The 14663-nt window shown below is 37.8% G+C and overlaps 1 protein-coding gene across 3 annotated transcripts in view; it reads left to right on the top strand.

Moving 5' to 3' along the window:
• Positions 1-14663, top strand: part of USP53 (ubiquitin specific peptidase 53) — a 64277-nt gene that overhangs the window by 30422 nt on the left and 19192 nt on the right. For 2 of the 3 annotated variants that reach the window (XM_037897125.2, XM_037897127.2), the window contains 9 exons: positions 194-307; positions 390-472; positions 3912-4017; positions 4882-5028; positions 5815-5964; positions 6494-6665; positions 8038-8187; positions 10476-10622; positions 10937-11666. In XM_037897125.2, the coding sequence (XP_037753053.1) occupies positions 194-307; positions 390-472; positions 3912-4017; positions 4882-5028; positions 5815-5964; positions 6494-6665; positions 8038-8187; positions 10476-10622; positions 10937-11666 (1799 nt within the window). The remainder of the gene's footprint in view (positions 1-193; positions 308-389; positions 473-3911; positions 4018-4881; positions 5029-5814; positions 5965-6493; positions 6666-8037; positions 8188-10475; positions 10623-10936; positions 11667-14663) is intronic. The other variant, XM_037897126.2, reaches the window with a different exon arrangement.

Raw genomic sequence — 14663 nt, forward strand, 5'->3', positions numbered from 1 at the left:
AACTTTGACTGGGTATAGGCTGTCATGAACCAGGATAGTGATCAATGCAAATTGCCTGCCAACGGTTAGGAGGTAAATTTGCTGGAGCTAACAGGAGCGGTGGCCGGAATAACACACTACTGGTAATGTTCACAGAAAGTGAATTGATAAGAGATAAAAATCCAGCTATTTACAATGTCATCATTTCATTTAGGAAAATATACTTGAGAGAATTCATTTCCACATCGTGCCAAGCTGTGAAACAGACATGTGCACTTCTAAATCCTGCATCACTCATCAGAAGTTTGCTATGACACTATATGAACAGGTAAGATCTTTGTGTTACAACTTTCTGTTTTATTTCCAATTTTATGAATTTGTGAAAATAAAAACATCCTGTTTACTTGTAGTGTGTATGCCGAAGTTGTGGGGCATCATCAGATCCCTTGCCTTTTACAGAATTTGTGCGCTACATTTCTACAACAGCCCTGTGGTAAGTTCCTTTTCTCCACATTCCCCTGTCCAACTCCTCCCTCCCCCGCAAAATGCAAAATCCCATGCAAATTAGTCCTATAAATGTTCATATTTTGTATGTTTTTTCTTTGCTGAAATTGACGTATGATAAATGATCCAAAAAATAAAATTTAGATAGTAAATAAGAGGGTGGAGAGGACTTGATTGAGGTATTCAGAATCAAGGATATGGTACAAAACTAGCTTTCCCTTCTGTTTAACCTGTCACTGAACAAGGAAGTGCTCTAAATTGACTGCTCTTTAATTTGAAGTAATAAAAAAATACTTCATGCAGTGCTTATTTCACCTGTGTCATTGACTGCTGCAGGAGGATCAAACACCTACTGGAGCTAGCATTCTGAGAAGGATGGAAAATTTATGGTCACTAAAATATGAGTAGTAATGCAAAAAATCCCTCTCCCCTACTGCCCACTACTGAAACTTTTTCAGATTCCTTATTTATATTTGTAGAAACACTTCTGTATATTTCTTGGAACAACAGACAAGCTGGTCTACTACTGGCAGTAATATGGATATATGCTGGGGTAAAAGGCAGGAAGGTGGCATGAGAGAAATATGTTTGAGTAGTTGAAGAGTGAGATGAGCAGTGACCAGACAAGGTTTTAGTTGTGATAATGGAGAGGAAATGATGGATTTTTGAGAAGTTATAGATTGGAAAAGTAACAGGATTTAGTAGTGTGAAAGAAAAGAGTTGAAAAATGACAAGGTTATGAGCCCAGGTGACAAGAAAGATGGTGGAATCTTAAATTAAATTGTGATTTTTTTTTTTTTTTTTTATGGTTTGCATGCTAATTCAAATGCTTGTCTTAAATTTTCTCTTATTAGAAAAACTCTTGAATATTCCTAAAATAGTTAAAGGTGACATGCAAAGGATTCTTAATTTTTGTTGTTGCTTTTCCTTGAGGTATGAGAGCTTTTTTTAATCCTTTTTTAATCTAATGTCATCATGTCCAGTCTCCTCTGGTTTTGCAGGAGTGTCTCCAGTGTGTCTGTGTGTTTTGTGAACTTTGTGCGTTACCTGAAAGTGGAGCTGTTTGATTTTTAAATAGAGAGGGTCGTGTGGAGGTTTTTATAATATAAGAAATCCCTCCACAAACACTGGAAATAAACTCTTCAGGCCTTCTTTATATATCCATAAAACAGCATAGAGAAGGGCACATAATATTTTTTTAAAATGTTCTCTTGGTGTACTGGGAACTCTTGTATGGAAGTGAGATGAAAACTGATGGGCAAACTCCCTGCCTGATGGACATTATCTTCCTTTCATGGTTTTTGAAGGCATCCTTCAAAAAGTGGAAGTTTAAATCCTAGTGAGGAAAACAGAAAGAAACATAAACTCTCTCTGACAAATGAAGAGTAAAACTATAACTAGGAAGGCCAAAAAAGAATTTGAAGAACAGGTAGCCAAAGACTCAAAGTAATAAAACATTTTTTTGAGTACATCAGAAGCAGGAAGCCTGCTAAACAACCAGTGGGGCCACTGGATGATCAAAAGAGCACTCAAGGACGATAGGGGCATTGCAGAGAAAGTAAATGAATTCTTTCCATCGGTCTTCACGGTTGAGGATGTGAGGGAGAGTCACAAACCTGAGCCATTCTTTTTAGGTGACACATCTGAGGAACTGTCCCAGATTGAGGTGTCATTAGATGAGATTTTGGAACAAATTGATAAACTAAACAGTAATGAGTCACAAGGACCAGATGGCATGCAGTCAAGAGATCTGAAGGAACTCAAATGTGAAATTGCAGGACTACTAACTGTAGTTTGTTGCCTATCATTTAAATCAGCTTCTGTACCAAATGACTGGAGGATAGCTTACGTGACACCAATTTTTATAAAGGGCTCCAGAGGTGACCCCAGCAATTACAGGCCAGTAAGCCTGACTTAAGTACCAGGCAAATGGTTGAAACTATAATAAAGAACAAAATTGTCAGACACATAGATGAACGTAATTTGTTGGGGAAGAGTCAACATGGTTTTTGTAAATGGAACTCATGCCTCACCAATCTACTAGAATTCTTTGAGGGGGGGTCAACAAGCATGTGGACAAGGGGGACCCAGTGGATATAGTGTATTTAGATTTTCAGAAAGCCTTTGACAAGGTCCTCTTATGGATTGGTAACTGGTTAAAAGATAGGAAACAAAGGGTTAGAAATAAATGGTCAGTTTTCAGAATGGAGAGAGGTAAATAGTGGTGTCCCCACAGTGGCAATCAAAAAAGCCAATACAGAATGTTGGGAGTCATTAAGAAAGGGATAGATAATAAGAGAGAAAATATATTGCCTCTATATAAATTCATTTTTAATATTGATTGCAGATGTGGTCGCCCCTCAAAGATATATTGGAATTGGAAAAGGTTCGGAAAAGGGCAACAAAAATGATTAGGGGTATGGAATAGCTGCCATATGAGGAGAGATTAATAAGACTGGGACGTTTCAGCTTGGATAGATATGATAGAGGTCTATAAAATCATGACCAGTGTGGAAAAAGTAAATAAGGAAGTGTTATTTACTCCTCATAAAACAAACTAGGGGTCCCCAAATGAAATTAATAGGCAGCAGTTTAAAACAAACAAAAGGAAGTATTTTTTCACACAACACAGTCAATCTGTGGAACTCCTTGCCAGAGGATGTTGTGAAGGCCAAGATTATAACAGCATTCAAAAAAGAACTAGATAAGCTATTGGTGGACCTATCCTCCATGAATTTATTAGCCAGGATGGGCAGGGATGGTGTCCCTAACCTCTGTTTGCCAGAAGCTGGGAATGGGCAACGGGTATGGATCACTTGATGAGTACCTGTTCTGTTTATTCCCTCTGAAGCACCTGGCATTGGCCACTGTCAGATGACATTTGGTCTGACCCAGTATTTCTGTTCCTATGGTTGAAAACCATTACTATACATTAGAGGTAACCTCTAATGAGTCACCTTTTGCTTCCATCAATTGTAAACTTTTTCAAGCTGATTATTTCAGTGAGAGATTAAAGTTAACTTATTCCATACAAAAATTCTGCTGTTCAGCAGACTCTTTTCTAAGATCAACTAATTTTATGGCATAGTTCCTAGTGGACTACCCTCTCACTTGAAACATAATCAGGTCAGGTTTAAGACACACTGCAGTGCAATTGTAGGGAAACGTGCTTGTCTGCAGTCCATATTATAATCCTCCTATCTTGACAGAGGACTTCGGGGCTGATTAATCTACAATTTCAGGAGAAATAAATTCACTAAAGAAAAAATATTGGCAAATATCATTAAGAAAGAAGGGCAATCTTGCATTAATTCTTAGGTTTACATTGCCACACTAAATTCTTGAAGCATTACTGAGGTAGTTTTAAATCTGTTTACTATTAAGGTGAATGATTTCTAATGAAATGTGTTTTTATTTCATGTTTACAGCAATGAAGTTGACAGAATGATGGAAAGGCATGAGCGTCTCAAGCCAGAAATGTTTGCAGAATTGCTACAGGCAGCAAATACTACTGATGACTTCAGGAAGTGCCCTGTAAGTAGACAGAATAAACAATTCTTACATTTCTGTGGTTTAGACACAGGAAATAATTTCCGAGGATTCAGATTCAGTAATATTTTGGACTGCATTTGAGTGCAGCTCAACTTTAAACATGCAAACGCTTGCATCTACTCTTTGAGCGACAGTTTCAGTACTTACCTGTGCATGCAGCTATCATCTGTGTATGAGGGTTTGCACATACAAAGTTGTTGACACACAAATGGCCATTGTGAAAATGAGGTACTTAAGTCCATGTTTTGTTAGTTGAAACTCTTCACTTACTAACAAACCACTTACGTGGCTCGTACTTGATGAACCTGAATGATAAATGCTGACTAAATGCAGTTTCCTTTAGGCTGGTTTTTGGTAGTGATATGGCTTGATAAAACAGACTGTCTTCCATTTGGTTCATCTCAAGTCTCCTCTTTCTTGCTTGTGCCTGCCTTCCTCTCACTCTCTCTGTCTCTCATATAATTGTCTGCCTTTGTGTTCTAGTACTGTTTGTTTCAGGGCCATAGCGAAATATTCCAGAAAAATACTAAACAGTGATCAAAGAGAAGAAAATAATAATAAAGTCAGTGTCCTCCATCTCATAAGTTTGCCATAAGCGGTTGGGGGGAATGAAGCCTAGCTACCATTGAAGATGACATGATCAGGATGTGTGTCCAATATTTTATAACAGTATGAGATTACGTGTCTTCATGGTTGCTACTGACAATTTAGAGGTAATAAATTTAAACTTGAGGCTAGGAAAGAAGTGTGGAACTCTTTATTTTTACTCTGGTCATCCAATAAAGTTCTCATTTTCTAAGTTGTTGGCATGTTCGCTCTTTTGTGTGTCACTTTTTTTTCTTCTAGAGTAACTGTGGTCAAAAAATAAAAATCCGTCGTGTTCTCATGAACTGCCCTGAGATTGTGACAATCGGTTTAGTCTGGGATTCGGAACATTCTGACCTGACAGAAGATGTCATGCGGAATCTGGCAACACAACTTTATCTTCCTGGGGTATCTGAATTAAAACTAATCTATCTTGTTTTTAAAATTTCAGTCCCAACAGCTGATGCATCATGCTCATGCCTTTCCTCATATCTTTTTTTTTCCTCTTAAAATAAGTTGATATATACCTAACTTTGGAATTACAATTAACATTTAAAAAATAGATCACGGAGTATATTTTGTGTGAACTAATATTATATTAATCTTCACAACACATCTGTGGTAAAGTGATGATAACCCCATTTTATGGTTGGGGAACTGAAGCATCGAGAGTAATGGCAAAATTGTCAAGTGTCTGCTAACTTGAGATGGCTAGGGCCTGATTTTCAGACTTCATGGCATTTTTATAGTGTTTTATATGTTCAAGGCACAGGTCTAATCGACATTGAGTACCCAGAAAATGAACACCTAGTGAGTGGCCACTTGTGGAAAACTTGGTTTAAGTGATTCCAAAGTATCAGTTCTCTATGGTGACATTCAACTGCCTTAACCATGAGACCATTCTTTCTTTTCCTGCAGTCCTCACCTCATTCACTGTGTACCTTCAAATTTCTGCAGTAAATGAAGCAAAAGTCCTAGAAACATACGTGTCCATCACACAATGGATTAGTTCTCTGAGCATCAGTCATCTTGTACACAGAATGAGGCAGGGATACTTTAGAAATTACATGCTCATGTAACTCCTGTCATAATGCAGATAGACACACAAGAAGACATGCATGCAGCCTTGACTTAATCTAACTTTACAATCTCAGACATGCTTTTTCTTTAATCTATACATAATCATTTTTACAGCTGTTCTATAGGGTTACAGATGAACAGGCCAAAAATAGTGAACTTTTTCTTGTGGGTATGATTTGCTACACGAGTCGACATTACTGTGCCTTTGCCTTTCATACCAAGAGTTGCAAGTGGGTGCTGTTCGATGATGCAAATGTGAAAGAGGTAGGCTTTGTATTATTGCTGCTAGATTTAATGACCTTTATTTTTTAATGGTACGTTGTGCCCCAGATATTTTTTCTGCATTAAAACATAACTTATTCTTTTGACACCAGACTTAAAATGCAAACAAATGTCCTCATTTTCATGAAAAGTAGTTTGACAAGTCAGTTTTAAGTATTATGAAAGAAAAAAAATGAATGCACAACTTCACTGTTCTTAAAATGTGCAATAATTGGATAGTAGATGTTAGTGCGATTTTTCTTAAAAATATAGGTTTAATAAGTAATGATTATGATAAACTCTGGCTGGTATCTGTAATGTGTTGATGTTATGCTGACTCATATGCAAATGTTTGCTTTTCTGCCCTAACTTGCATAAATTTAAAATGAATAGTACAGCTGCAGTTGTTCTGTGTTTTCAGGATCAGACATTCAATTCATGTAAAATGTCTGGTTTATAAAGGTATGCTGAAATTTGGGTTTAAGTACCAGTTAGTTTTATATTTGCAAAAATATGGGCATTTTCTTATTAGGTTGGAACTAAATGGAAAGATGTGGTCTCCAAGTGCATTCGATGTCACTTTCAGCCATTGCTGCTATTTTATGCTAACCCAGATGGTACAGCTGTATCGACGGAAGATGCTCCTAAGCATATCATTCACTGGTCTCATTACAAAGCAGCTGCAGGACATGGAGATGACTTGGGTAATAAAAGTTTTGACTAATACCATTTTTAATAGAATATGACCAATATCTGGGGGGTAATTGATTAGCTGTCCTGATCTTAAGTGCCTTTATCAATAATTATCTAAATGTCCTGATAGCATTTGGTGTGCGTATACTTAACATTAGAACTATCAAAAATAATGTTTTGTTGCAAATGTAAAAATGTGGATTGAGACACAGTTAAAGGATTCCTAACTAGAAATGTTCTTTAACTGTAAAAATTCACATGGCTAAAAAACTAAAATTACACAGTGGAAGAATATAGTAAATCTTACTTCTCTAAGTTGGTACAGTCAACCTGCAGAACTCTTTGCTGGAGGATGTTGTGAAGGCCAAGACTATAATGGGGTTTAAAAAAGAACTAGATAACCTCATGGAGGATAGGTCCATCAATGGCTATTAGCCAGGATGGGCAGGGATGTAAAACCATGCTCTGAAGTATCCCTAGCCTTTGTATGGCAGAAGCTGGGAATGGGCGACAGGGGATGGATCACTTGATGATTACCTGTTCTGTTCATTCCCTCTGAAGCACCTGGCATTGGCCACTGTCGGAAGACAGGATACTGGTCTAGATGGCCATTGGTCTGACCCAGTATGGCTGCTGTTATGGTCTTATGTTGACCTAAGTGATCTCACTTAACCAAGAAAGAGAGAACTTTGATTTTTCTATTTTGTGTGGGGTTCTGTTTTGTTTGTGACTAAATAGTATAACTAATTGTATTTATTTGGTAAATAGTATTTAATATGTAGTCATGGCATGTTTTGTCTGCATGAGAGTAGATAGGTGACGGTATATTTGTATTGGTTTTTTTGATACCCCCAAAATAATATAAAACTGAAAAAAATGTTTTGAGGAAAAACTGTGAGCAAGTGATAACAGTTCAGAACCTAGAAGCCTTGAGGTTGCAGGAAACATCTTATTTAGGGATTCATTATGGAAGGGCAGTGTAGTCTCTGTGCCTGGTCAGAATCTAGCCCTTCGACTCTGTAGCGTTTGGCTGTTGTTTTCTAGTGGTCCTATCTGTGTTATAAAATTTGAAAGTGATGACGAAAGGAAAATTGGATTTGGCCTGTTCCCATTCACTTTGTGCGCTGTTGCCTGATGGTGACCATCTCAAGGAAGAAAATCAGAATTGAAGGCCATCCCCATATTTATTTTGGCAAATTGCATAATATGTAACATATTACAAAAATCTTCTTGTATGCCACAAACTATTAAGTAAACTATTACGTAAAACTTAAAGTAATCCAAAACTATACTTCCTAATTCTTTGAATTAAAAATAAATGTGGTGAAGATCTAAATGAGCAAGAATTTCATTTCTGAAGATTAATGATGTTTAATGTTATAGGATTTGAGAAGTCATCCGTTCCAAAGTCAGATCTCACAAAAGAGAATGGATTTGGAGAATGTGCTAGTCAGAAGGGCATTAAAAAATTTCAGACAGACAATTCAGCATTCAGTAGAAGCCCTATTCAAGCAAGTGGTGGTAGGGGGCCAGGTAAGTACCTTCTTAAATATGTAGTTTCCTAACTTTTTTCACAGCACTGTTACTTTAGATCAATTTTCTTAAGCTGCAAAGCTTGTTCTGAAATAGTTACATCATTGATACTGAACTTTCAGTCCACCTACCATGGAGAGTGATTAAATGACGTGAAAAACTATATTTGAACTTAGTCACTATATGACTATACATACACATAAGTCTCCACTGCCCTCCTGCCCCAATAAAAATCCACTGTTTGTAATAATACTGGGCTGTAGTTATTTAATGTAATTCTTTGCTTTTTATTTGATCTTTCCTTGTCATACGTTTGGAAAGCATAAGTGGCAATAGTCACTTCCTTTTTATGGTGGGTTTCTACTATATTTGTTAAAACATCAGTCCATTTTTGTGTAAATCAGATTTTCAAGTTGACAAACTACAAAATACTCCTATCAGGATATCACAGTTGAGTGATGCTGATGCAGGAAGGGCACAGCTTGCCCTCACTTCCGCCCCCCCCGTCCCACTTCATTGGGTTGCCAATGTGGTTTACGCCTTAAAGACCAGTAAGAAAGAAGGAATGAAGGACCTAACCAAGAGAAACTGATTCTGCTTAATTAAGAGATTTATTTCTTTTCTCTGTTAATTACCCCACCTGTCTCCCAGTGTCTAGATGTTAGCTAAAATTACTTTTTTCTTACAATTTGAAACCAGACTTGATGGCTAAAGTACTTTTTTCTTTCATTGTAAATTTTTAAGACGTTCAACTTGCTATTAACTCACTTGGAACCCAGGGTGACCCAAAATTGGACACTGCTCACTGACTGGGAAATATCAATTTAAATAAAACAGATTACAGATTATTTACTTGAAACTCTACTATATTCTCAAAAACAAAGCTTTGCTTTTGATGCAGTAATAAGTATTAATTCTCTGCTTTGTTTTAGTATGAGCCCTAAAGGTTGATTTTCGTTCAGATCAAATACAGTAACTTCTCGCTTAACGTTGTAGTTATATTCCTGAAAAATGCAACTTAAAGCAAAACGATGTTAAGTGAATCCAATTTCCCCATAAGAATTAATGTAAATAGGCGGGGTTAGGGTCCAGGGAAATTTTTTTCACCAGACAAAGGCTGTATTATACTCTGTGTGTATGTGTATATGTATATAATATAAAGTTTTAAACAAACTATTTAATACTGGTACACAGCAATGATGATTCTGAAGCTTCGTTGAGGTGGTGAAGTCAGAGGGTGGGATATTTCCCAGCGAATGCCTTACTGCTAAATGATGAACTAGCAATCAGCTGAGCCCTCAAGGGTTAACTCATTGTTAGGGAAGCCTCACACTCTACAAGGCAGCATGAATGGAGGGAGGGGAGGCAGCATGGCAGACAAAGACAGAGAGACACACTGTGTGTGTGTGTGAGAGAGAGAGAGATGGATGTGCATTGCCCCTTTAAGTATGCTGACCCCACTCTAAATAGATCAGCAAGTTGAGACAGAAGCTGTTGCCGGGAAGCTACCACTGTCCTGAGCCCTGTCGTATCTTCTCACCCCCACACCCCGCTCTATGGAAATGGGGTAAACGTGGCGCAGGGGGGAGAGGGACACCCTGACATTAGCCCCCACCTTCCCCCCTGCACAGCAAGCAGGAGGCTCCTGGGAGCAGCTCCAAGGCAGAGGGCAGGAGCAGCACATGGCAGTCGGGGGAGGGACAGCTGAACCTCTGGCAATTGATAGCCTGCTGGGTGGCTGCCGCACAGGGAACTTAAGGGAGCTGATAGGGGGCTGCCAGTCCACCCTGGTTCCAAGCCCCCACCAGCTAGCTCCAACGGGCTTCTCTTCCTGCAAGCAGTGGACAAAGCAAGTGGCTGCCAAACGACATTATAAGGGAGCGTTGCACAACTTTAAACAAGCATGTTCTCTGATCAGCAAAGTAACAACGAAACGACGTTAATCAGGACGACTTTAAGTGAGGAGTTACTGTATGTTCAATAGCTAAAATTAAATCTTGATTACATGAAGCACAGTTAGTGTACATATTTTGTCAAATTTATAACTTTATATTTGTAAGGATCCCTTTAAGGTAAGTATTATATATTATATTAACCTTAATGGATTTTGCTATGTGCAGACTGTTTGGGATTTTTAAAATTTGAGGTAGATAAAAGGTGGTTATGTGGTCTTTTTTTTTAAGTAATTCTATTAACATTAACTTGAAAGTGAAGGTATAGTAAGCATAATTGTACATGCTTTTTGCCATGGCTATTTAGATAAGATGCAATAATGAATATTTTTGCAGTTAAGTTAGGGCACAGTGATCAGAAGGACAAATTAAAGGACATCTCCAAAGAGTGTGCCCAGAAGGCAGTTGATATGAGAAACTTTTCATCCTACCTAAGAAAAGCTGCAGATAGAGGACCAAGAAGAGACTCTGGGAGACAAAGAGGTACATTTAAAAATCAAACTTTAGAAACAAATGGCTAAAATAACATTTTTAATCTAGACAAATTGATATGTGCTAAATTTGCTACTTGAGTTAAAGAAAAAAAAATCCCAAGATTAAAGTCTCCGCTCTTACAGATGTTTTTAAAATTTGTGCCATTTGAGGTGGTTTGTTTTTTTCTTTAAATTGTGATGGCATAGCAGGAATAAATAGCTGTCTTACGCACAACGTCAGACAGGGAAGATTTTTATGAAAAGAATGTACTTGAAGGAGAACTTCAATAGAGCTTTTTCTCTCTCTTTCTTTCATTTTACAAGATCTAATAGGGGAAGACCGCTCTCATTTTAAGTCCAGATCACCTCCTGCTGGAAATGGATTTACACACTACACTGATCAGCGCCTATATGGTAGCCAGGGAAGAAGACCTTACAACCATGAAAGAGTACCAAACCAACCCAGACCTGCTGCCCAGGTCTTAGGGTCAAATAAAAGAGACATTTTTCCTGCTGGGGAGAAAATGATGATGAGCAGGGCTAGAGCTGACAGTGCCACTGGCTATGATACAGACAGCAGCCAAGACTCTAGGGACAAAGGAAGTATCAGCAGAAGCAGAAACAGAGGTTGGAAACCTATGCGAGAGACATTAAATGTGGACAGCATTTTCCGTGAGACTGAGAAGAAGCAGCATAGCCCACAGCATAAGGCAAATCCAAGCAGTAAACCTAAACACGAAAAGGAGCAGAGCTTTAACAATTGGCCAAAAGAGAACCAAACCCAGAAAGGGTTAATGACTATTTATGAAGACGAAACAAAACAGGAGACAGGAAGTCGGAGTTCCTTGGATTCAGAAGGAAAAGGAAATACTGAGAAAATTAAAGGATTTACAGAGAGAAAAATCCATGCTGACAGTTGGCAGATGCAAAGGACTGAGTCTGGATATGAAAGTAGTGATCATATCAGCAATGAATCTGCCAATCTGGATTCGCCTATTGTTGAAGGAACTAGCCCACTGGACATCAAGGGTATTAAAGAAACTCTTTCCTGCAGGTAATGCTAACAAATACTTTAAATAAGAGTCTTAACCAAGTGTGAATTGTTTTAGTGCCATATGGTGTTTTCTGGATTGTGGGTAAAGTTAACTGTCTGAAACGTTCCATCTTTTATTGTAGGAAACAGTTGTGGAAAACTAGGAAAGGCTGAAATTGGGCCCTAGAGAGTGGGGGAGGTTGTGTAGGAAACCAGTGCAAAGTCAAATAAACTCTTAGACTAGTTATGAATTCTGTATAATCACCATGGCCCAAAATTTTCACCATTCAAAACTCTCATTAACTCTTATATGAGACTTGGACCAATTCTGCAGCCCTTACATGTACCTTAGCAAGTAGAATTTATGAGAAGGCTGACGGACAAATCGGTGAGAATGGTGTGAAAGCACTGTTGCATGTAATCTAGAATGAAACATTTAATTTATGTAGAACTTTAGATGTACATCTTGCAGTTCAGTGGGTAAAGTGCGCCAAATAAATCTGTGCCTCAAAGAGCTTATAACACACCACTTCAACAAATCCTAAGCACTGTTAAACTTTTTGCAAACTGTAATATACTGAAACAATGAACATTAGATGATATAAACCTTCAACAGCTTATTTTCATGGCTCTCTAATACTGAAGACCTTGAGTAGTGGGTTCTACCTGCTAGGAATCTAAATTTTCTCTTCCTCTGAACCATGGTGGGTTTTTTTTGCTTTTTTTTTTAAAAAGCACCAAGCTCTGCCACTTAAAGTGTTCCTTACTTTCCTAGCCAATGACTATTTTTGGTAGTAGAAATACTGCAGATAAATAACTGAATTTCAGTGGCAAGTTGCTTATACCATTTTTTATATGTACTTTTCTAAGGCTATGTCTACGCTGTGCGCCTTACAGTGGCACAGCTGTGCTGCTACAGCAGTGCCGCTGTAAGATACGCTGTATAGCCACAATTTGTTGGCAGGAGAGAGCTCTCCTGCCAACAAAATAAAACCACCCCCAATGAGGGGCGGTAACTTTGTCGGTGGGAAAGAGTCTCCCGCTGACAAAGCACTGCCCACAACGGTGCTTTTTATTGGTAAAACTTTTGTCAGTCGGAACTGTTTTTTCACACCCCTGACAGACAAAAGTTTTACTTTTATGACCCATTACACAAAGGAAAACTATTTCCCCATACTTATTTTTCCCCCTACTGTTACTCACACCTTCTTGTCAACTGTTGGAAATGGGCCATCCTGATTATCACTACAAAACATTTTTTTTTCTCTCCTGCTGATAACACACCTTAACTGATCACTCTTGTTATAGTGGGTATGGCAACACCCGTTTTTTCATGGTGTGTGTGTGTGTGTGTGTGTGTGTGTGTGTGTGTGTAGGTGTGTATATATATCTTCCTACTGTATTTTCCACTGCATGCATCTGATGAAGTGGGTTTTAGCCCACAAAAGCTTATGCTCAAATAAATGTTAGTCTCTAAGGTGCCACAAGTACTCCTCGTTCAGTTTTTAATATTGATACAAACAAGATGTTAATGAGTAAATGCATGTCTAGACTAGGAAAATAGGTTGTGTTAAAATGTGTTATGCCTAGTGTAAACAGGTTTTATGCTTTTAAAAAATATTTTAGCTGGTCAGTGGTTAGTGGTCACCGCAAGGCTCTGCTGTGTTAACCCCCAAACATTTTAGGGTTTAAACTTGTAACACTTTGATATATTTTCAGTTGTTTGTATCTAGGTGGATGTGATGGTAAATATCTGTCAAAATATAACTCTTTTGGAATGAAAAATCATAAAATCCATTTCTCCTGTGCTAAGAATGACAAAAATTAAGCCATTCTTATTTTAATGGTTTTTCTGGAATAGTTTTATGTAAAAGTGACATGGAACATTCACTTGGGCCCATATTTCATTCAAGGAAAATGACATGCAATATTTCCCCAGATTATGGTCCCATTAATTGTTCACTCTTCACAATCAACCCCCTTCTTCTCCAAGAGGTAAACAGATGGGTCTTACAGCATGACCTGAAAATTTCCATATTCTGAAATAAGGAAGGAAGCAAATTCCAAAGCCAACTACCCTTGTTGAAAATCTCTGCCAGAAGTAGTATTTTGAGGATGAGTTTAACCAAAGTTTTTGTGTGGCAACTGCCATGGTAAATCTATCCATTGTTTACCATAGCATAAGCACAGATCTAATAATGTAAATCTGAAAAGTGCATAATAAAACAGTCTATAGCCCAACATAAGACCATTCTTCTCTTCACGGAGATCTCTCTTCAAAACAGACTTTTTCTTTAAAGATTTCCAAAGAAGAACATTACAGTAGGTGGTAATATTTAAACAAAAATTAAGCAAACTTCCAGTTTAATTGCTTTGAGTTTTGATGTTATCTGGTCCACAGATTCTGTCTGATCCATTATTTTCCCTTATATTGGTTAAAAGTCCTTTGGGGCAGAGCTGTTTTTTTCCTTCTATAGCTTGTACAGCGCTGAAAAGAGTTTTAGATTATTAGTCTGTTGAGCAGTTGACAATTGTGGGAGAGAGGGAGGAAGAGTAACTCTTCCACTCTTTGTAGCTGGATGTTCATGTACTTTTACAAGATTCATCTTTGAAGCTGAATCAATAGTATGTATTATTGAAATCTTTCAGGATGCTCAAATCAAAATGAAGTGCTATTTTTCCATTAAGGCTTACACAGGGGCAGGGAGTGGGAATGTAATTCTGGCTCTGTAACACCACATTTGATTGTATTTGACCAATTTGCTTGTTTCAGACAATCTGACTTTGACATGGTAATGTTTTTCTGCCTTGAAGGTATTAAACTAAGTTTTAGTGCATAAGGAAGGTTCTAACTGCATGGTAAATTTAAAAAAACTTTGAAGAAAATGGCAACAACATAAAATTGTGTAAATACAATGAGTCGACCTTGTGGCACCTTAGAGACCAACACATTTATTTGGGCATAAGCTTTCGTGGGCTAAAACCCACCGGACTCCTCGTTTTTGCTGATACAGACTA

The sequence above is a fragment of the Chelonia mydas genome, chromosome 4, assembly GCF_015237465.2.
Source record: "Chelonia mydas isolate rCheMyd1 chromosome 4, rCheMyd1.pri.v2, whole genome shotgun sequence".
NCBI classification, from domain to species: domain Eukaryota; kingdom Metazoa; phylum Chordata; order Testudines; family Cheloniidae; genus Chelonia; species Chelonia mydas.